Source organism: Callithrix jacchus, chromosome X, assembly GCF_049354715.1.
Source record: "Callithrix jacchus isolate 240 chromosome X, calJac240_pri, whole genome shotgun sequence".
NCBI lineage: Eukaryota > Metazoa > Chordata > Mammalia > Primates > Cebidae > Callithrix > Callithrix jacchus.
Window position 1 is genome coordinate 119,066,266 of NC_133524.1, and position 24,853 is coordinate 119,091,118.

A 24,853-nucleotide genomic window follows, 5' to 3' on the forward strand; every position below is an offset into this window, starting at 1 on the left:
ACCCTATTAATGGGCATGATTAATCATCACATGGCATCTATTAAGAGCTCAACAGTCCAGGGAGATACTTTCGAGATAACTCCTGCCCTCTGTGAGTTTGCATCGCAGGCAGTCTATCCCAGAACGATTATCTAGATACCAAACAGAAACATGAAGGAATTATACATACTCATTGTAGTATCCCCTTTAATCCAAACCCCAGTTGCCTTCTGTTGTTTTCTTAATATATATTTTATATCAGATCTTGTGTGGCTGAGGATTAGATGCTTGCCTATTCTGCTTTTCCCAGATGTTAAGTAAATCTACTCCAGATGGTCTTCTAAATTTCCTTTCAGCTGACAATGCAAAGCAAGTTTACTTTCACTCAATGAAACTGACATATCTATTTGGGCATGTTTTCTTGGCTCACAAAGAAGAGAATGGAGCTACATAATTCACCAACAGGAGACAAAGTTCAAATAAGGAACAAGATGAAAGAGAAAAATGGAAAAGGCAGGATTACATACATTTCCAGCTTCAGAGCCAAACTTAAACTTGACAAATACTCAGTAGTTGCCCCCTGAAGTGAGCTATTGGAGTACTTGGAATGTCTCAAGTAAGATATTAGGGTACCTGGTACCTCAACTTGCCACACAATACTCAATCAGTCACGTACTGTTGTCTACAGTATGCCCCAGTATTCTAAGTCCTTGATTCTAATTTTGAAACATACATTCTTCATGGAAGAGGTCACAATTGAAGCTGTTATGAGTCATGGACAGTCTAGTATAAGAGTTTCATTTGGATTGAGAGAGAATTTGTATTGGGGGAGAGGAAAAAGCAAAAAGAACTGGAAAACTGGGGGCACCTTCTGTTCAATGATTCCACAAATTAGCTAAGTACTCATCCTAATAATGCAGCTGCAAGGAGGAGATTTGCAGAGGGTCAGCTCTTAATTAAAGTAAAATTTAAACAAACACAATTATGAGGAAGGGAAGCCTCAGGGAAATATTAATTTGCTAAGGGGTTAAGGACTGAATGTAGGTGAATATTTGTTTTTATCCTGTCCCATAAAATTCACAGACTGACATCCATATGCAAATATATAGGGGTTCTTGATCTTCCCATATCAAACTCCTCACACACAGAACAGTTTCTGTATTAGTATCTCAAATTTAGACAATCGCTATATTGATTTTGATGGAAACTAAAAGTGTTTACATCAAGTTAAACAACAAAATGTGGATTCAAATGTACTATAGGAGTCTTTTGATGAATTATTTTTAAATGAAAGTACACTTTGTAATATAATCATAGCCTGAAGCCATGATTATAGCCTGAAGCACTGGCTCTGAGTTCAGATTTTTGTATATCAGGTTTCTCAGATATGGGAAAACATACCACAAAATAACTGAATTGGGCTCATCATCTCTTTCCTCTGTCTCTATATTTTCTTTACTTTTCTCTCAGAAACCACCTTCATGCTCCATATCTAGCTTCCCAATTGCTTTATTTGGCCACAATATGCAAGAGAAATTTATTTGAAATTCCATGGAGATCAAACTTGCAAGAAATGGAAAAAGAGGTTGGCATAAGTTTGGGGTAAAGCCCAGGTGAACACTAGAATAAAAGTAGAAGAGAAAATTTTGGTTAGGCATGGTGGCTCACACCTGTAATCCCAGCATTTTGGGAGGCCAAGGTGGGCAGACTGCTTGACCCCAGGAGTTTGAGACCATCCTGGGCAACATAGCAAGACCCCATCTCTTAAAAAAAAAAAAGCAAATTTTATTTGCCATTCACATGATTTTTTTGATGAAAAAGAATATTGATTTCATTAAAATGTCAAACTTTTATTCATAAAATGCTCATAAACATTAAAAATAAACTGGATTAAAATATATGGCATATATCACAGACATTTAACATCAATATATAAAGGCTCTTATAAATCTATAAGAAAGACATTAACATCATTAGAAAGTTGGAGGAAGGAAATAAACAGGCAGTACTCAAAGTCATGAATTAACTTAGACAAAAAAATGAAAAAGACACTAGCTTTACTAATAAAAAATGCTAACAGAAAAAGAGAATCCTCTTTATTCACCTACCAAATGGGCAAATACATTGTTCAGTGCTGGCAAGGGGGCAGAGAGACAAGTACTCTCATATCCTGCTGATGGGAACATAAAGTGGGACAACCTTTCTGGAGGGCAATTTGGCAATATGTATCAATAGCCTTAAAAATGTCCATAAATGTTTGGCCCAGTATTCCTATTGAGAGACATTTATTCAATGAAAATAATTAGAGATCCTGTATGAGTGTTGTCAGCACAGAATTATTCATAATAAGGAGAGATTAGAAAAAACTGAAATGTTCATGTTGTAGAATGGTTAAATAAGTTACAGTATGTCTAAAGATCGGAATACTATGTCATCATTAAAAATCATATTTGAAAATGTTTAATAACAATAAAATATTCATGATACAATGTGAGATTTTTTAAAGGCATGACACAAATACAGTCATGCATCATATAATGGCATTTTAATCAATGACAGACCCCATATATGACAGTAGTCCCATAAGATTATAATACTATACTTTTACTGTTTCTTTTCTATGCTTAGATATGTTTAGATACACAGATATTTACCATTGTGCTACAGTTGCCTACTGTATTTGTTCATTTTCATGCTGCTGACAAAGACATACCCAAAACTGGAAATGAAAAGAGATTTAATTAGAGGTACAGTTCCATGGGCTAGGGAGGCCTCAGAATCACGACAGGAGGCAAAAGGCACTTCTTACATGGTGGCAGCAAGAAAAAATGAAGAGGAAGCAAAAGCGGAAACTCCTGATAAACTCATCAGATCTCTTGAGACTTATTCATTATCACAAGAATAGGATGAGAAAGACCAGCCCCTATGATTCAATTAACTCCCTCTGGGTTCCTCCCACAACACGGGGAAATTCTGGGAGATAAAATTTAAGTTGAGATTTGGGTAGGGACACAGCCAAACCATATCATTCCACCCTTGGCCCCTCCAAATTTCATGTCCTCACATTTCAAAACCAATCTTGCCTTCCCAAAAGTCCCCCAACTCTTAACTCATTTCTACCTTAACCCAAACATCCATAGTCCAAAGTCTTATCTGAGACAAGGCAAGTACCTTCCACCTTTAGGCCTGTAAAATCAAAAGCAAGCTAGTTACTTCCTAGATATAATGGAGGTACAGGTATCGGGTAAATATAGCCATTCTAAATGGGAGAGATTGGCCAAAACAAAGGGGTTACAGGGCCCATGCAAGTCCAAAATCCAGTAGGGCAGTCAAATTTTAAAGCTCCAAAATGATCTCCTTTGACTCCAGGTCTCACATCCAAGTCATGCTGATGCAAGAGGTGGGTTCCCATGGTCATGGGCAGCTCTGACCCTGTAGCTTGGCAAGGTATAGGCTCCCTCTTAGCTGCTTTCATGGGTTTGCACTGAGTGTCTGCAGCTTTTCCAGGTGCACAGTGCAAGCTGTCAGTGGATCTACCATTCTGGGTCTACAGGACAGTGCTCCCCTATTCACAGCTTAATTAGGTAGTGCCCCAGTAGGGACTCTGTGTCAGGGGGGCCTTTGACCTCACATTTCCCTTCTGTGTTGCCCTAGCAGAGGTTCTCCATGAGGGCCCCACCCCTGCAGCAAATTTTTGCCTGGGCATCCAGGCGTTTTCATGAAACTTTTGAAATCTAGGTGGAGTTTACCAAACCTCAATTCTTGACTTATGTGCAGCCACAGGCTCAACACCACCTGGAAGCTGCCAAGGCTTAGGGCTTCCACCCTCTGAAGCCACAGCCTGAGCTCTATATTGGCCCCTTTCACCATAGCTGAAGCAGCTGGGACACAGGGCACCAAGTCCCTAGGCTGCATACAGCACGGGGACCCTGGCCTGAACCACAAAACCGCTTTTTCCTCCTAGGCCTCTGGGCCTGTGATGGGAGGGGCTGCTGTGAAGATCTCTGACATGGCCTGGAGACATTTTTCCTATTGTTTTGGGGATTAACATTAGGCTTCTTGCTGCTTATGCAAATTTCTGCAGCGTGCTTGAATTTCTCCTCAAAAAATGTTTTTTCTTTTCTACTGCATCATCAGGCTGCAAATTTTCTGAACTCTAATGCTCTGTTTCCCATTTAAGATGGAATGCTTTTAACAGCACCCAGGTTTTGAATGCTTTGCTGATTAGACATTTCTTCCACCAGATACCCTAAATCATCTCTCAAGTTCAAAGTTCCACAAATCTCTAGGGAAAGGGCAAAATTCCACCAGTCTCTTTGCTAAAAACATGACAAGAGTTACCTTTGCTCCAGTCCCCAACAAGTTCCTCATCTCCATATGAGAGCACCTCAGCCTGGACCTAATTGTTCATATCACTATCAGCATTTTTGTCAAAGCCATTCAACAAGTCTCTAGGAGGTTCCAAACTTTCTGACATTTTCCTGTCTTCTTCTGAGTCCTCTAAACTGTCCCAACCTCTGCCTGTTACCCACTTCCAAAGTTGCTTCCACATTTTTGTGTATCTTTTCAGCAATACCCCACTCTACTGGAACCATTTTACTCTATTAGTTCATTTTCATGCTGCTGATAAAGACATACCTGAAACTGGGAACAAAAAAAGGTTTAATGTAGACATACATTTCCACATGGCTGGGGAGGCCTCAAAATCATGGCAGGAGGCAAAACATACTTCTTACATGGCAGCAGCGAGAAAAAATGAGGAGGAAGCAAAAGCAGAAATCCCTGATATACCCATCGGAGCTCGTGAAATTTACTCACCATCATGAAAACAGCATGGGAAAGACCAACCCCCATGATTCAATTACCTTTCTGGGCCCCTCCCACAACACAGGAATTCTGGGAGATACAATTCAAGTTGAGGTTTGGGTGGGAAACAGCAAAACCATATCACCTACAGTATTCAATACAGTAACATGCTATACAGGTTTGTATCCTAGGAGCAATAGGCTATACCATATAGCCTAGGTGTGTAGGAGGCTATACAACGTAGGTTTGTGTCAATACACTCTATTATGTTTGCACAATGATAAAGTCACCTAACAACGCATTTCTCAGAACATATCCCCATCGTTAAGTGATGCATGGCTGCATTACAATCTGTTTTGCTAAAATAAAAAGTGTGAAGTCTATTTATATAAGATAGAATGGAAAGAGAAACAAAGTCACCTATACTTTTAATTTTTGTACTTTCTGTGTTTTCTCAAATGTCCAAACTGAACACACATTAATTTTATACTTAGAGAGAAATATGCATATGCTACCTCAGAAGAGGAAAGACATTTGTAAAATGCTTTGAGTACATCTGGGTCTGCTTCCCACATACTGCAGTCGACATTTCCAGATTCTTCATCTACCACAGGAAGAAGCAATTTGTAACCCTGGCCTGGGCCCTCCCTTCTTGCCTCTGTGTCTTAATTTGCTGATGTCTAGGTGGTGTATAGCCCTCCTTGAACAATGCCTTTCTCACCCAAAACCTTCCTGCTGGTCATGAGGAACACATCAGAAAAAAAAAAAAAGTCTGTTTTAATATGCCACATTTGTATTGGGTAGCCCTTAGAATAGGTCAGTGATTCTCAACTCTGGCTGCACATGAGAATCCCCTGGGGAGATTAAAATAAAACAAAACAAAGCCCAGGAATAACTTTGAGAGATCCTGATTTTATTGCTTCAGGGCAGGCTTGGCCATCCATTTTTTATACTTCTGAGGGTGACTGTAATGTGCAACCAGCATTGAAAGTCACAGAGGCAGGTGAAGACACAGAAAAAGAAAAAAATAATTTTTTTCAGCTGATTTCAGTTCAGTAACATAGTCAGGAATGGACACTAACCTTCTGGGGACCTGTCTCACCATTGTCTTGCCACTCTACTGGCCCCTACGATACCCCATATCTTTTTTTTTTTTTTTTTGAGACGGAGTTTCATTCTTGTTGCCCAGGCTGGAGTGCAATGGCACAATCTCAGCTCACCACAACCTCCGCCTCCCAGATTCAAGCGATTCTCCTGCCTCAGCCTCCCAAGTAGCTGGGATTACAGGGATGTGCCACCGTGCCTAGCTAATTTTTGTATTTTTAGTAGAGACAGGGTTTCTCCATGTTGGTCAGGCTTCTCTCAAACTCCCAAACTCAAGTGATCCACCCGCCTTAGCCTCCCAAAGTGCTGGGATTACAGGCATGAGCCACCGTGCCCAGCTTGAGATATTCCATATCTACCAGCTGTTCATTTGTAAAACTCTGTAAGATCATCAAGCACATCACCAACTTTCAAATTCATCATCTGCATGACACCATAAGATGGGCAGACCCAAAATCAGTGTTCAACATTCTGTTTTCCTTCCAAACTCATTCATGTTAAGGTCACTGCTAAAATGTACGTGTGTTCACTGAAAGGATAACATATGAAGCCATTAGCTATTTTTATGCTGGCACCTGGAAAAAGGCAGGGTGCTGATGGAGTTGAGCATAGGACAGGAAAGTTTTAATATGCGGAAGGAGGAAGGAAAAGGCTGGAACTGGTAGTGATAGGCCTAGTCGAGGTACTGGGGAGACAGGGAAGGGAACATCAGGATTTTGTGTGACATCAAAAATAGAAGATAAAAGGATATGAGGAATTAAGTTCGGTCCATACCAAAATATTGCCAAGGGTCATCTTAAAATGAGAGCTATCAGGTGAGTTGAAGACGAGGCACTTGAAAGGCCACTAAATTGGAAGCCAAGAGACTTGCTTATAGGGTCAATTCTAGGGCAAGGCAAGTGAGGCTGCCCTTGTGCCTTCTTGAATTTTTACCCTTAGTGCTTCACCTGCCTCACCTTAGCTCAAGCTCTGCTTGCTTAGATTCCAGTCTTGTTCCTGATTCTAAACTAACTGTGTAATATTTAGCAAGTCACTTCCCCTGTCTAAGCACCACCCCTCAAAGCCAAGAAGCTCCACTTTTACCTGTCTCAGATATTGGGCTTCCATAAAAATTTCATTTGAAAAGAGTTACAGAGTTTTAAAAATTGTATCCTACTTGTCTGAGTCATCTGTAAGAGTACTAGCCTATAATGCTGTGGTTCTATGTCTAATAATTGCAAGCTACAGGAGTTTTCATGGGCCACTGTAAGCCTTTCTTTATCACCCTGAAAATATTGAAAAGGTAATTTCTAGCATAGGCTACTGGACAACCAACTTGCCTCTCTAGAACATTTTGAGAGGGCCAGTAAACCTTTTTGGTGCCTTGTGGCAAACCCCCTGAGAATCCCAGCCAGGCACAAATTGCTATAAGTGTCAACACTCATGAGAAGCCAGTACATCAATATCAGTAACTTCCATCATTTTGGGGACTGCTAAAAGACCCTGTCAGAAGTACAAATTATGTGACTCTGAGAAATCCGGTCCAGATTCACAGCTGACCGCAGGTGGTGATAGTCCCTGCTGGAAGATGCACAACAGAAACAAAATTATCCTCAGCTATATTTTCGTGGGTGTCTTTCTTATGAATTTCCCTATGTCAATATCCTATTTGTTGTTCTTCTGTGTTTTCAGATCAAATACTAAATGTGTTTGGCATGGAGTGGTTTTTCACTTGTTTATACATTGAACAAAATCCTGGCCTTCTTTCCACCGTGAAAATGATTTTGACAATTATACATTTGAGATCTTTTGTATCTGATGCCATCCCTGTCATGAGGTCAACCTCATAGTTGCAGATGAATCCCCCAGAAAAAAACTGAAATAGCGATTCACATTCAAGAAGTTTATTGGGTGGTACTCTCATTATCAACAATTGCGGGAAGAAGAGAAGGATACAGGTTTAGGCACAAGGGGAAAATGAGCTATGCTGCTCATTTATATAACAAAGCCTCAGCTTACCTTTTATGGGGGATCTGAAGCTAGGATGACTTACCTTTAGAGTTATCTCACCAGGGGTATAAGGGTTGTGTCTTTCTATCCCGTAGTAAACATTCATTGGATGCAGGATACCCCAGGAAGGGGTCATAACCTTAAGCCACAACTTTCCCAACAACCGAAGAAATAAGTTCTATGGTGCTGAAGGAGGATCTGGATGGTACAACACAGTATCTACCACACTACCCTTTACCAAGATGGTCACACCTTATTTGCCAAGAATAGCCCAATGACCAGTCCAGTAGGATTAAATTGGTCATAGCTGCAGCCCAGTTCTTCATCCATAATTGCTTTCCCACTCCTTGCCACAACCTATGTTATATTGGTATAACGCAGATAGATGACAATCTAGCATTCACACAGTTACCTATATGATAACTACCATTCTTTAAAATGAGGAAGAAGAGGAAAGCAACAGCAGTCTGGAATCAGAATGAGAATTTGCTGCTCAAATAAAAGTAGTGTTGCGAAATTGGGCATGTTAAAGCTCTCAGAGAGTGGATGACAGTTCTGAAGCTGCTAAAACAGCAGGCTTATTTTTACAAAGCCAGGGCTTTGTTACATACCTCCCCTCCTACAAGCACCAATGCCTGTTTTTTTTCTCTCCCTCCCTAGTCAAATTTTTCTTTTTTTTTCCCCTCAAGCACACATTTACTCTCTTTGGTCAGCTTCATCAGGAAACAGTCAAACTAGAATCAATTAGGTATGAAAACAAATAAAAGATTTCTTGGGCTGCTCAGTGACATGTACTGAGCTGAGGTGACCATTCCCCCCAGGGTTCTATAGTACACAGCCACATGCTTAAGCAAACACAGAGAAACTGCATAGTAAAAGACACTGCAGTATTCAGCCACAGTTGTGACTTGCTCAAAAAATGTGAGCAAGGCTCATAGCCCAGGAGGCCCCAGACATGCCCTCACTAAAAAATCAGTGTGCTTTTTCTACTTAATTTTTGAATAGGTAATACATTAACATGGTTCAAAGAACAAAAGTATAAAAAGATCTGTAAATCAGTGGTTAGTAAAAGGTCTCTCATGTGTGGCAGTATGCAGCCTACAAAGGAGCACGCATCCATCATCTGTCTTCCAGAAGCCTATGTTCTGAGAGGACAGGATGAGTTACACTTCTTTTTCATCTTTATTGTTTTTGTACTTACAGAAAATAATGCCTGCTTCTTGTAAAAGGGCCAAATTTTACATAAATAAATGACAGTGAAAATAAAAGTTCTTGGTAGTCCTACACCTCAGAGATAACTGCTAATTTCTTCAGATTTTTTCCGTACATATAGAAACACAGGGTTTATCTACAAAAATAGAATTATAACATAAATGCTATTTTACAGCTTGTTTTTTCTATTATTACCTGTTACATAATATATTATATATACTGCAGAAATCTTTTCTTGTTAGTATATACAGATTGAGCTCTTTTAAACAATAGTATTGTATGTGTATTTACTATAATTTGTTTATCCAGTTGTATTTTAAAATTTTAAATGTCTGTGATATAATTCTTTAAACCCATTTCTCCATTGCTTATAATTAATTTACCATGAATTTAAAGCTACTCATTTCTGGAGTAATTAATGAGAAGTCAGTAAAAGAGGTTTCACGGGCAAAGAAGATTATCCAGAAAGGTCTGCAGGTGTAGACAGATGTGCCTGTTAAAGGGACAGACAAGTGTGGCCTCCTGTGTACTGAATAAGTGAGTGAGACCATTTTCCAGATTTGAATGAATTTGACAGTAGGGGAGAAGTGGGGACTGGAATGGGGTGAGGGATTAAACAAAGGGAGATAAAAGCACGTTGGAATGGAATAAATCTTGATACATGGATGGTGAGTCTACAGAGCAAAGATTTTTAGGGAAAGAACTGACATGTTTTAGTTGAATTCAAGCTTGATACTAATTAACAACATAATGTGGCTATTTAAAAATATTGGCAAAGGCTGCTAAAATAACAACCCATGTCAAAGCAAGCAATAATTTCCTTGTCATCCACACTGATCAGACCACATTGGAATGACCAGGATCAATAAAATATTAACAGATATCCATAGGAGAGAGCGAACAGTGAGGGAACTTGTCATCATGCCATAAAAGTAACAATGGAAGTACTGGGACATCTTTAGCCCAGGAAAAGAAGGTTAAGGGGAAACATGCTAACTGCCTTCAAAAATGTGAAGGACTGTCAACGTGAAAAAGGGGTTCAATTTGCTCTGTGTCATCCCAAATGGTGCAATAGGACCAATAAGTAAAGGCTGCTAGAAGGCTGATTTTGATTCAACACATGAACACCTACATTCGGCTAAAGGGCCTTTTAAAAAGTTTACTTTAAATATATTAAAGACTCTGTCCACTTTCATTAACATTATTATTTAGCGAATGCTTCATTCATACATAGTACAAAAGTAAAATTTAACCCAGTCCTTGCTGAAGTTTCGTAAATTCTTTATTAGTGATATTCGAAATAATGAGGCTTTATCATACACAGCTTAAGAAAGATTTTCAAATGCCTTAATTTCTTTCTTCCTATGTTTATTTCTTAATCCCATGCCATGGCCTACCATGTGCCCTCAACTCCCACTGAAACACAGAGCACATCAACAACCAACAGGAAAAATGTAAATCTGAGAAATAAATATGCATGGTTGGTTTAAAAAGAGAAAGAATTAACATTTAAAGCAATGGTAATTTACTCTGATCTGTAATTTTGAGCTCCTGTGCTGAAATTGCTCATTTGAAAATTACCAAGTGCTTGGGTCTCATTTGTGATCTTCTTCCTGCATACACCCAGCACACAAAGGAGTCATAATGACCAGCTGAGTCACTGCTGCCATCTCCCTGAAGCGAGCTCTCCAAATGTCAATACCATTTTCTATGGTACAATGAAGAAAATTCTGAATTGTCGCCTGCTTACCCTACAGGGTGAGCCCAAAACAGCACAGAACCTGGACTATGCTCAAAGTGCAGCACAATCCTCTACCATTCTATGCTCCTCCACTCATCAAATTGCTATGGCACAGACCATTTTGGCTTTGCAAATCATCCCTATCACCCACTCCCATTAGTCATTACTTGACTCTAAATGAAAAACTATTTAGGTTTATGGGAAGAAACCAGCTGCTTTTGGCAATATCCCAATAAAATTCTGTCTATAGTTGAAGTTATACTTAGATATGGGTTCAAACCAGAAGCAAAACTATAGATACAATATAATATTAGAGACATGAATACTCTAAAAGACCAGCATGTAGAAAACTCTTGTGCTATTCTTATGGATCGTACTTGAGATAGTCTGTGCTTCCCAACTTCTTAAACCCTAACTCCAAAAAGGTTACCCAAAACTCATGCATCAGATCTTTTCTCTTTTTCTTATGCAACATAGATCCAGGGTAATAGCAGCTAACAGTTATCTAATGTAAATTAGATAAAAAGGATCCCAGAATTTCTGGTAAATTTAATTGAGAAAGCACTGAACTTTTCCAGAATGTTGTGATCGAGAGATCACCAATATGATATCTTTGTTATAAACTGCCTTTTTTGGGTTTTCATAAAACTATTTTACTTGGGAGACATAATTTACCTTGTTGGATAGTCCTATCCATGTAAGGAGAAGCCATATTATAATAAGGCTCTATCTCTACTAAAGTTATTTCTAATTTGGCAGAATGCTTATATTTATCTAGAAGATTAAATAAATGAGCTTCAACTGCAGTAAGAAAATGGCAGGCCGTTGTAAGAAGTCCTTGATTTTGTTCCATATATATTTTGAGAATGCATGTCAATATAAACAATTAGATAATATAATCCACCTGTGAACTCTCATGTAGATACTTGATGCCTGGTGCCTAAAAGTTTTAGAGTCTTCTTTCCTTTACAACAAAATGGAAGTGCCAACTGTCTGGAGGATTAAGGCTGAGGTTATGATTAAGCCTGCTTTCCATAATGGATAAGGTTCAAAGGCACCTGATGGACTGTGAATAGAAATTCAGTAGAATCTTTAATACCTACAGAAAGATTTTTAAATCACTGAAGCTGTTTTTCCTTCCTTCAGGATTTTCCATCCTCCAAGCGATTATGGAAGCAGCAGTGCAAAACAACTGGCAAGTGACAGCAAGGTCTGTGGGAAACATAAAGGATGTCCAAGAATTCAGGCGCATCATTGAAGAAATGGACAGGAGGCAGGAAAAGCGATACTTGATTGACTGCGAAGTCGAAAGGATTAACACAATTTTGGAACAGGTACGTTTGAGATTTATTTTACCGCCAGCCAACATGTTAAATTATCAACCTGAGGCAGCTCCCATATCTGCTAATAAATTAAGTAGCCAACAGACTGAACGTGCCAACAGTTTTTGATAGTCTCTGTAATCCTTTTTTCCTACCCAGTGGCTACAGGGCGGGGTGGGGGGGAGCCGGGAAGAAAAGAGAAGAAAATCTGAGCTGTTGAAAATTGCATACCATGATTAATCTGGAAGTATTTGCAATTTAATGCTACCTATCAGATAAACATACCCTCCACACCTCTGTTTCATAGACAACTGACTTTCAAAGTAATCCCTTTCCTTTCCCGTACCTTCTATCCAACAGGGAACAGACAAGGGACTAAGCAATGCAGAAGGATAGGGTTTTTGTTTCAGGAAACTCATTGCTGGAATATGTACTATTTCCAGATCCTTCCTAAGATCACCACCCTTTCTTGATGACCATGGGTTGACAGACTGTCAGGATAGTACTCACAAAGTTTTGAATTTGCCTATATTTTTGCAGATTATCCCTCTAGATCAGAAACAGGGAGAGAGAGAGAGAAAGAGACAGAGAGAGAGAACAATTTAAGACCATTTTTAAGTAAGAAGTGGCATATGAGAAAAATATTTATGGTTTTAAAAATAGAATTCAATGGGCCTGAACATATTCATTATTAAGCTTGGATATTTAAATTTAAGACCAGAAAATATTAGAAGAAATGTTTCACCCCAAATCAGATCTGTCTGGGGTAGAGTCAAGCTGAAATGTGAAGAAAGTTTATTATTTTCCTTAGAAGTTTCAATTTGCCGGTTAATAACAAAGTGCCCACACTGCCATAAACAAAACTGTAAGGGAAACATTTTCATTCTAATTCAATCCCAGTGTACCTAGGGCCAAAACAGCTGCAGAGATTGAAATTGTAGTGAGCAGCTATTGCCTGGGAGAGCTGTTTAATAGCAAATTAAATATTAATAATTTGTCAGATATGCCCCCATAAGAAGAGAAATGCAAAAAACCATAGGTGACAAAAGGGAAGAGAAGGAAAGAAGGGAGGAAAGGAGAAAGAGAAGGAGGAAAATTGCTGACTCTGTATCGTAGAAATACAAAGTGTCCCCTTGTTAAGATCAGCATTACCTCTAGTGAATCATACTTCATAGAAAATCTAGAGCACTAGCCTGGTTAAATCAAGTTTCTCAACTAACATTCTCTTGAGCTACACAAATGATCTACCTGCCCCTTCCTGCTCCACCTCCAGAAAAAAAAAAAAAAAAAAAACACCTTCCTTTGATTTTCTTAGATCTTGAAAGTGAAGAATCAGGTCAGTGATGTTGGTGTATGTACTACATGCCCTCTAAAATTTTATACCAAAATAGCCTTTTAGTGGGTGACCTACTTAATGGCCCAAAGCAGAAGAACATCCTCCTTGTCATAGTTTGTTTTTCTTCTTTTGTATTAGTGACTTTGGCTTCTTAGATATCTTATATTCTGTTAAAGTCTTTTGGATTTTACAGAGCTTTATACTGCAGTCTGGGATTTTTCAGCATGATGTAATCGAAGCAGCAGTGGGTAGAGCTCTGAATTCTATATAATTGTGGGACCTTGGGCACTTAACTATGCCTCAGATTTCTCATCTACATAATGGAGAAAATAAAAATTTCTCTACATCACATGGTTGGTATAATTTTTAAGTAAGAAGTGGCATATAAGAAAAATACTTACTGTTTTAAAAATAGAATTCAATGTGCCAAAACATATTCATTATTAAGCTTAGATATTTAAATTTAAGACTAAAAAGCATAAAATGCTAAAAGCATAAAATGCTACAGAAAAAAATTATCATTATTACCAGACACTTTAAGGAAAACTAAACTAGTGTCATTCAAAAACTCTATTTTCTTTTCATGTCATATTTCTCCATCTTCCTTTCTACTATATGCACATTCACAGTATCCTTTAAAATACTTTCTATACAACGTTTCAGGAAATATTGTTCAAAGAAATGTTTTAGGAACATCTAGGTAAGGATAGAGAGTTGATTTTATTTATTCTTTTTCCCTCTTTCAAAAAATTGTCATAAAACCATCAACTCATTATTGTTTTCTCTGCCATTTAAGGTGTTCTTACTATGTCATAAATTCTATGAGGGAAGGACTAGGTTTATCTCTTTCACTATTATATCTCCAGTGTCCAACAGAATAAGTAGCATATAGTGTTGGATGAATGAATGGATAGATGGAGACTGAACAAGTACATTTCAGAAGTTCCACTGCAATTTTGCTGTATTTCCATCCAGAGGCAAAAAGTACCTACACATACATGATGCGATTATTATTAAAATACACATTTTCTCAAAGATGTGGCTTTCTGCCTAAGCTTATTCCAACGATATAGTGAATTTGCCATGATTTCTTTATATGAAAATAAATTTTCATTAAACAAATTATTTAAATTAAGCAACAACTTCAACATGTTATATCTTTATAGAAAACATTTTCAAAAGACATTTCTAAAATACAGAGGTATCTATCACCTTTCTCATTGGTTCGTAACCAGTCTTTTGGTAAACTTATCATAGTTCAATATACAGATCCTGATTAGAATGATAGCATTTATAATTCAATCAATATTAAGTTCTTCCTAGAGATGCTCCCATCCTCCAAGAATGTATTAAGCTCTGTTTGAGATTATTGTTTTTATGAAAGGAAACTTCTACAGTCTCCCACAAAATGATATTTTATACCACTATCTGAGGTATAAGTACCTGTTACACCACTATAACACTGTTTACTATAGATCCGATTTGGGCATAAATTGAGTTTACATTGCACTCTATTTCCAATGACTGTTAATGAAAACGCCTCCATGTGGTGCAATTTTAAAATACAAGCAGGTCTTCAACATAGTGTTATATAGCACAACCTCCCCATGTCATGATATAAGTTCTGGTTTTCCTTGTGAATATTCAGATACATAAGGTAAATAAAAATTCTTTCAATATTTTTTCCCCAATGCTCCTTTTTTTTTAAACTCTTTCAACCCTCCAGATTACATTAGGGGAAAATTTCAATTAGGCACCAATCTGTCTTTCATATCTCTATTTAATAGTTAATCTACAAGAGAAGCATTCCAAATTTACAGATGTAAGAATTAACATAGAAAAGGACAGCACTAGAGAGAGATGAAACCATGAAGGGTTTGTAGGGTACATAGAGAATATTTAGAGACTGGATATCCTGAATCCAAGAACTAAGAGCACTTTCCATAAGAAGGTTTAGGTGTACTAGGGTGAATGAACCATTGGCCTGACCCGATATAGCATTCCTATTACTGTGTTGTGCTTATGAAGCTCTCCTCACTGGTGGACAGCTGCCTTGCTTAATTCAATGACCAATCTAAACATTAATTTTCGAAGAGGTTGCTTCTCTGAGAATTACCTATTTGTTACTGAAGAGATCCTCCACCACAGTAATATATACCGTATGGCTTTGTTGCACCTTTCATATCTATTCAGAGAAGCAGCATAACAGTGTTTCAGAGCATGGATTCTGGAGCCAGTCTGCATGGATTCTGTCACTTACTATTTTGTGACCTGAGGCAAGTTATTTAATTCTCTGTGCCTACATTTGTTCCTAGTAAAATGAGAGTGATAACTGTACTGTGATGAGTTAATATATGCAAACTATTTAGAAAGGTGCCTGACACATAGGGTTTATAGAGTGTTTTGATGCCAAAACAAAGTGTTTTCACATGGATAATCTCATTTGACGCTCACTATAGGAGGCAGGCAGAGCAGATAGGTTTTGTCCCAAATTTACAGATGATAAATTGAAACTTGGAGACATTTATAGGACTTGCTTAGATGTAACCCTGTGCTCAATCCTAGTAAGTGGCACAACAAGAATAAAACTCAAGTCTTCTGATTCCTCATCCAGTTCTCTTGCCCTCTTTTAATTTCTAAGTGACTCATTAAACAAATATTTATCCAGTGCCAAACCTTGGATTTGGCCTGCTTATCAGGTTAAATCTTAAAACAGTTACAAAGCAATTAGAGAAGATACAAAGAAGAACAGCAAAAATATGATTAAAGTGTTAGAAAATGGGGCCTGTGAGGAAAGGCTAAATGAGTTGGGGTTGTTTAGCCTGGTCAAAGAGAGCCAAGAGGCAGTTTAATCACCTTCTCAAGTATAAAGAGTTATCATAAAAAGGGCATTGACCAACTGTTCTGCATGCCTAAGGACAGTACCAGAGCAAATGAGCTTAACTAGACTAGAGAGAGAGTCAGCATTAGAAATGACTCATTATAAAACAGAGAGGAAATGAAGACAGTAAAATCTCACCAGTTCAGGCTATATGAAGGTGAGGCCATACTGAATTAGTGAAAAGTCGGATCTAGATAGATCTTAACATTTTTTTCATGAATATACAAATATTCCAAATTAATCCTGAGTGTTGACAAGTAAATATTCTTATAGAAGACTTATTTAATAGATAAGAGTATTTCCTAATTTGTCTATTCATTATATATTTAAAGGCTGTCCCCTTAAAAAAAGTTTACACATTCCCCCTTCAGTCTTAACCGTGTTTCTCTTTATTCCACAGAAAATTTACAGATAAGTCTCAGCATATCCTCTGCCTAAATTATAGTATGTGCTAATTTAGTGGGGCCCAAATCAATATGTTTCAATGTTCTACCTAAAATATTATATAATATATGATTTCCCCTTGAGATATTCCAGCCTAAAATCACTTCACTTCATCATGGATGATGTGAAGGTAGCATTTCTTAAAGACAGATTTCTGAAGCAGGTCAATCCTTTAGGTAGATTTCATTTCAGAAACCCTGGCTGTCACTTTGAAGACAGTAGTTTTAAGAAATGAAGGTAAGTCAGGTCCCTAAATAAAACAGTATAAGCAAGATGAACATTAGGGGTCCTTCTAAAGTATGAGACTGTAACTCAATGGGGAGAGTGCTCACACTTCAAAATATGTCTAGAAATTGTGGTCACTAGAGCACTATTGCCTACAGCTGGACGTAGGACAAGTGAAGCAAAAATGTTATGGCTATATGCTTGCTCCCTGCATCACCCTCACTCAGCAGATAGTGGTACTGCCCAGTTCCTCTCCACTTTGTTGATCCATTTATATTCCAGCCCTTAACTCTCAATGTTCCTTGTAGAACATTGAGCTGAGTTAACAATCCAAAAGACAGTTTGGGTTAGCATTCTTTCTTTTCTTTCTTTTTTTAATTATAATTTAAGTTCTGGGGTACATGTGCAGAACATGCAGGTTTGTTACATAGGTATACATGTGCCATGGTGATTTGCTGCATCCATCACCTAGTCATCTACATTAGGTATTTCTCCTAATGCTACCCCTTCCCTATCTCCCCACCCACTGCTCCCTCCCCTAGGCCCCAACCCTCTCTCCATGTGTTCTCATTGTTCAACACCACTTATAAGTGAGAACATGCAGTGTTTGGTTCTCGGTTCTTGTGTCAGTTTGCTGAAAAAAATAAAGAGCCTGCATAGCCAAGACAATCCTAAGCAAAAAAAAAAAAAAAAAAGACAAAAATAAAGCTGGAAGCATCACGCTACCTGATTTCAAACTATACTACAAGGCTATAGTAATCAAAACAGCATGGTACTGGTACCAAAACAGAGATATAGACCAATGGAACAGAACAGAGGCTGCAGAAATAACGCCACACATCTACAACCATCTGATATTTGACAAACCTGACCAAAAACAAGCATTCTTTCTTTTTAGAATATTTCATTTGCATATAGTTGAGTAAACATAAGCTTGGAAATCAAATAGACATCATTTCCAGTTTTAGCTCCCTGATGTCCTTGTTGTGTGGCATCGGGGGGGGTGACAGTTTCTTTGGGGCTTGTTTTTCTCAGCCTAAAAGACTGTTTCACTACCTTCCTTTCATGGTTGTTGTGAGGATCAAATCAGATTATATGTGGAAAGCACTTGGTACAGTGCTTGGCACTCAGTAGGTACTCAGTAACTGATAGCTGTTTGCAAACCGTAGCTGTTTGCTCATGAGTGGTGAGTTTCTGTACTCATGCAAATGAGTTATTTGAGAACTATTGCTGAAGAACAGTGTCCTTGTGGCTTCCCCAAGATACCAGTTCAATCTAAGGTCATATCATGAGAGCAAAGTCTGAGAGTTGGGCTATTCTCAGGGTTAATGTAAGTTTAGCATGTTAGAAGACCTCTCTGTTTTGTTTTGTTTTTTTCTGTGATATAACACTGGGTAACACATGTTGATTGATAAGCTCAAGAACTATTTGGGGATTAACTAAATTTTTCAGCATCACCTAAAATGAAGGCACTAAAGCTTCAAACCACATATGCTAACTGGGCATTTTAATAACAAATATATATATAGAGAGAGAGTGCTTACTATATTTCAGATATTATTTTAAGTAATGCATGTGTATACATGTGTATGCTTATATATCTCATATGAGTTAATCCTCATATTATCCCTGTAGGTAGATGGAAAAATTATTTCCATTTTACAGATGAGGAAATGGAGACTTACAGGTCATGCAACTAATAACTCGTGGAGAAAGAATGTGAACCCAGGCAGTTTGACACCCAATACTCTTAATCACTGCTCTAATTGGCCTTGCATCTGACAGAATTTTCCAATCAGAATAGATTCAACCAGAAGTTATAAGAGTTAAGCATCCTGAGGAGGCTTGTAGTGGCTTTGTTTATGCAACAAATATTTCACAGATATTTTCTTTACTTCATAAGGAACCATAGCCCATTAACACATGGAATTGAAAATACACCCCTTACACCTACCCTTTGGTGAAGAGCTCATTTATGATAAACGGATTCATTTACTTATCATGCCAAAACCATCTAAGTATAGAATGGGCCCCACAAGAATAGGAATATATTATGAGGGGTAGTTTCTTAGAGTGGTATGTATGTGCAAACTAGCATTGCCATCTGTGTGCATTTCTTCTCAGGTAAAGAACCACAACCTCAATTTACCAAAAACTGTCCTAGTCATTGCTCATTTCCCCATTCTCTTGCTAAGGAGTAACCTGAATATAACTGGGAAAGTGTAGCAGGTACAATGCCCCTTCTCCCCATCAGTACCAAGAAAACCAAGCATAAAATAGGACTGGTTGTGAGGAAGCATAAGTGCTTATAGAATAAGTATTTTAGGTGGGTACTTAGCTTTTCTGGGCCACTAGACTTGAGCAGAAGTGCTCCAAGGAGGCATGCTCCTCCCTCCACCGAGCATCACCCATAGACCCAAGTGAGAGAGGTTGCCACCTTGCCATGCTTTAGAGGATTTCTTATACCACCAACATTGAAACACAAAGTCTTTTTTTTTCTTTTTTGTCTTAGTGTTTTTTTGAAAGGTTAGTAGCTGGTTGAGCATCAGAGGGAAAAAAAAGAATGACACAAAAGCCAAACTGGGCACCCTAGAGCAGAGGTCACAAGCACAGGGAGTCAAGGGGTAGAGAGCGGGAAAAGTTGGCTAGCACAGGGATAGTGAGGGAGAAAATGACAACTGATACCATGGGAAACAATGGAAAAGTTAACTATTTTTGTTTAAAACTGGTCTTCCCAAATTACTCAAAGTGGAGTGCCTTGGCAGATAAATTTCTCCAGATATTTATATATATATATAGTCCCCCTCTGTGCTATTTGAATGATGTCGCTTGTCAGAAAAAGCGACCTGCCCAAGAGGGATACATAGTGTTCATGGCTTATTGAAGAACTTGCCAGGTCCACCTCATTCAGACTTCAGGAGGGTTTAGTCATTACCCAGGAGGTCTGAGCCCTGGGCCTAGCTTCCACGCTGCCCTGCTTTGCCCTGCCCCAACAGATTTGTGTACCTCGCAGGTAGTATGGCTGGCCTTAGAGGAGCCTGAGTCCTTTCGCTTCTGAGTCTTTTTCAGGGAGTGGGCTGCACGACCCTGGATGAATACATGAGCCAAGCCAAGGCAGACCTTGTTTTAAGACTTTCATCATGTAGATATATGGTATGTGGTCCTTCATTTGTACTCTTGCCACAGGCCCCAAAAATGTTAGGGGTGAACCTGTTCCTATTCACCCATATATCTCATGGCCTAAAAACATAAATATCCCTTTCAAAATGTCCAGTTGATTCCTAGAGAGTAGGTTTTTCTGAACTTTCTAGTCTTTCTCAGTGTAAATGTAGCTTATCCAGTTACCTGTCATGATATTTGCATAGTGAGGCAGGGTTGATGAGGGTGCTTTTTCACAGTAATAGAATATCTTCCCACCTTCTTTAAATGCTATGGAAAGTTAATCAAGTATCTGGTAGAACTGGATTAGGGAGTAATGTTTATCCTACTTCTCCTACCTCTCAAGAGCAGGTACAGGCCGCACTTAACAACCTTCTCGATACCCTCATATCTTTTGCCTTATTCCATAGTATTCTCTTTTATCCTATCCAAGTCTGACAAAGAAGATGGTCGGGAGCCATGGTTAAGATAAATTATAAATTTGGAGGGACAGAGATACAGAAGTAAATTATTAAAACTTTTCTTCCGCTTCTCCACACCTACTGCCACAACTTACCCTGAAGCACTAAGTCTGATCAGACTCTTTTCAACACTAGAGTTTATCTGAAACATTTTCTACACTTAGGATTCTAAAGTTCTTCTAGAGACCTGCTTTCAGAGACATGGTTATAAGCAGAGAGTTAAACAGTCTTCCGCCACTACATAGTAGTGGTTCTATATTTCACTTAGGTCTGTGTCCTCCATGACATTCAAATTATATGGTGGGTTGGGTACTAGATGACAGACAGTACACCCTAAAGCAAATCAGGATGTCATTTCTTTACCAGCCTGTGTCTAGTGGTGGGCTGGGTGAGAAGTTTTCTAGCATCTTCAAAAGACAAACACAAGTGAAGGATATGACAGATGTTATTACCTGGATTTCAGAGGGCAATCTGAGGTCATGCCCCCATGAGAGAAACAAGGAGTGTACAGAAAGGGATCTCTTGGAGGTAGCTAAGATGAGTAATTTCTTAGCTACCTAAGAAATCACCAAATATTCAGGAGGTAATTCATAAAGAAGGAGAAAGGCAAATGGGATCAGACCTCCAGAATGAGCATTGTAATTTACAAAGAAACTCTCCCAGACAAAAACCAGCCAACTGTTCTGAGGTTAAGTATCACACATATTCAGAACACTATGCTAGGCCCTATTGAGAGAAACAAAAGTTCTTTCTTTCTTTTTAAAATATATGTAATGGCCCTTAGCAATGTGATTCAAATCAGAGAGCAGCATCTTGACAAATGCAAAATAATATATCAAAAACTAGGTATGTAAATGCTGGTAGAATGAAAGAAATTAGAAAAGCCTAGAGCTTATTTTTGCATATGATTAAATCAATCATTAAATGTAAGGTGAAAGTATTCCTAGTATCTATAATATCTCTCCATCTTCTTCTCCCAAGTTCATATTAAGGACTATATGTAAAAGAGGAGATCCCATTCCTCTTTGCTTTCCCTGCTTCCCAATTTCCTAATGGCAAGCTTCCAGAGTAGATCAATACATAACCAAACATATCCACTGGCCTTCCTTCATCTATTACTGTATTTTACTAGGTTGTTCCCGTTTTCCCCCACCTCCAGCCATTCAAGGTGTCTCTCTGTAAGTTGAATGTCTTATTCTTCCTTTTCAAGGACGCTTTTTATTACCTAACCAATCATGGTGATTATTTCTTAACCTAATGACATGGCAATTTGATGCTATTACTTAACACTTATTGGGCTACCTGAATGAATATTTTGAAGCAACAATGCACCCAAAACTACAGAATGGTGTCCCAGAAGCAAAACCTATTGTTGGATTTCTTAAAGAGGTTCATTGGAAACATGGTTTATCTTAAGTCTAATCTGATATCTCTAGGCCCTAAGCAAGTGAGACTCTGTGCTCGCAGTAAAATCCTTCAACAACGTATACTAGGTGACTTTGACACTCACTGACAGCCTTAACTAAACTTGTTCTATAAATGCAAAATATTTATCCTAGGAGTTAGCAGCAGACATCAGTATTCTATATTTAGGAATTTTATCTTCGGCTTATTAAAAAAGATGGTCCGATTCTCTGGTCATACTTCACACTAGACTGGCTAGACTAGCTTTGTGACTGTTTAGAAGCAAATCCCCTCTGGGAAAAGAAAGAGAAAACAACAACTCATTCAAGATCATTACTTTGAAACAGCAAGACTCTTGTTTATTTCAGATGATAGAAACTTTAGTCTCAAAAAGGAAATGTTCTACTTAATCAACAGTACCCTCTTCTTATTAAAAAAAAATCTGATAAACATTTGATTATTTCTTGTGAGGTTTGGGGTTTTATTTTTAAAATATACACAAATTCAAATTAATTTTCATTAGGAAACTTCCTGAGAGTCCTTGGGATGACTGAAGACACTTTGGGGTTTTGTAAAGCAGAGTACAGAGGCCTTGACGCAGGAGAGCTAGATTCTAGCCCCAAGCTGTATGACTTCAAGAAATCAATCTCTCTACACCTCCATTTCCAGAACTATAAAATGAATATGTGAAATATAATGGTCTTTTCCAGTTCCAACAGGCTATGATTCCCACAGCTGTGAAAAACAAAGTAGGATATCTAGTTCAAGAAATATTGACTGATTCCCTACTCATTTTGCCACACCCAATACTGTATAGGGTGAGGAGAAAAGGACATGTCTTCCCTGCTGAAGAAGCTTGCAGTCTACTAGGGCAATATGTCAATGCAATAATTCTACAAAGCAGAATATGATAAATATCTAAAAATGTATAAATCAACTTTTCTGCTTTCTCAGGTTTTCAGGCTAGTGACCATCATTGATTTCTTAGCTGACTGACACTCTTACATACCTCCACATCAGTGAGCTTTGCTGAGACTTGGAGACAGAGGTGATGAGAAGATTGAGATAATGTATTTTAAGGCCAGGACACAACCTGGAAGTTTATCATTTACCTCTATCTTTAGAGCACAGAACAACAAATATCTGCATTACAAGGTGTTTCTAGTTAATCAAAGCTGTGCCACATATGTATATATAAATAAATATGGCCTCGGTCCTTCTAGGAAATGCCTAGGGAAAATCCCTATTAATTAAGGGCTTCTGGTAATTGGATTCTGATTAACTGAGATTTGTTTGTTTATCACAAGCCTATCATAAGTTCCTCATTGTATTTACATACACTGTTCTCTTCCTGCTCAGATCCAACATATAGTAGATTGCAATACAAATTTATTAAATCAAGACCTTCTCTCCCACCATTTAATACCAGCACTTTAGCATTAAGGCTGGTAACTTATTCCAAAATTATAAAAATATGGACTAATTCAAATAGAACAATAAAATGGATGCAAATATCCTCTGAGTTAATCCCATCATTTAAGTCAAGTGAGATCTCCAATTCATACTTCTAAAAAAAACAAAAGGAAACACTAGCCATATATAGCTATTTCATCCCTCCATAGGCAGTGAATATGTTTTTAGTTGGCAGAGGAAGAAAGAACCCTAATACCTCTTACTTTCTATGACTTACACTGTGAACACTCAGTTAAGCACTTGCAGGTACTGAGAGATTAAGTCCTAAGAGTTAGAAATACTAGCTTGTAAACATTAATGAAATTTATAAAATCATCATCCAGCTTTATTAGGAAATTCTCCCAGATTAAGAGCAACAAAAAATGTAGCAATTAGAGTGTTTATCACACAGCTGCATGATTACAGGAGTCTTGTTCTAGATTCTAACAGATGCTGTAACAAACAGTTTTGTGAGGGCTGCGAGAACCATAGTTTACAACAGCAACACAAAAGCTAGTTATTGTTCAAGCTCACATTGCCCCAAGACCCTTATGTTTAAAATAATTTACACTCTTGAGCTCCTCTACAGAGAGGCATCAAGCAAATGCAAATAGAGCATTAACAAAAAATAAAATAAAATGTACAGACTCAACTTCTTTACTGCACTAACACTGAAGGGCAAAGGACATTAATTGATCCATGCAAAGTTCTGGGCTTTGATGAGACCAAACGTGGGACTCAGCCATGGACTAGTTTGATGGTATTGTTACCAAGGCACCACCTAGCCCTTCCAGTCCAGTGAAGCTCATCCTTTTAGGGACAGCTTTATTCCAGATTTGACGAGGTCAAACTGTCCTGCTCAAAGGTTATGACAAATTGACAAGTGAAGGGTACCATTCAATGGGCCCAGGTGGGCGCTTGAGGAGATTGCTGACAATTAGTGTTACATCATTAGGGGTGGAGCTAAAGTAGAAGAGAGTCATAGCCAGATGCCACTATATATATATAAATAATAGTCACCATATATATATGCTATATATAGTATATATAAGGTTATATATAATATATATAATTAGATGTAGCCTCCCAAATGTAAACCACTACCACCCTATTCTAAAAAAGAATAGCAACTGATCAAATATCCTCTGAAGGAATCCAGTATTAACACAAAGCCTAGCAATTTGGCTGAGTTCTACCTATTTCAAGATCATTGTGTGACCTTACACAGCCACCTCACCTTTTATCATCTCAGGAACGTCAGCCATAAAATATAAAAATCCTTCCCTGCCTTACTAGGATGACATTAGGATGAATCAGGCAATTTCTCTAAGATATTCT

General features: G+C 38.1%; 1 protein-coding gene across 13 annotated transcripts in view; it reads left to right on the forward strand.

Moving 5' to 3' along the window:
• GRIA3 (glutamate ionotropic receptor AMPA type subunit 3) overlaps window positions 1–24,853 on the forward strand; it is a 315,767-nt gene that overhangs the window by 136,761 nt on the left and 154,153 nt on the right. For all 13 annotated transcript variants that reach the window (XR_013531388.1, XR_013531387.1, XM_078362314.1 and 10 more), the window contains one exon: window positions 11,978–12,165. Coding sequence is in view for 11 of the 13 variants with exons in the window: in XM_078362314.1 (XP_078218440.1) it covers window positions 11,978–12,165 (188 nt within the window). In the remaining 2 variants the exon portion in view is untranslated. The remainder of the gene's footprint in view (window positions 1–11,977; window positions 12,166–24,853) is intronic.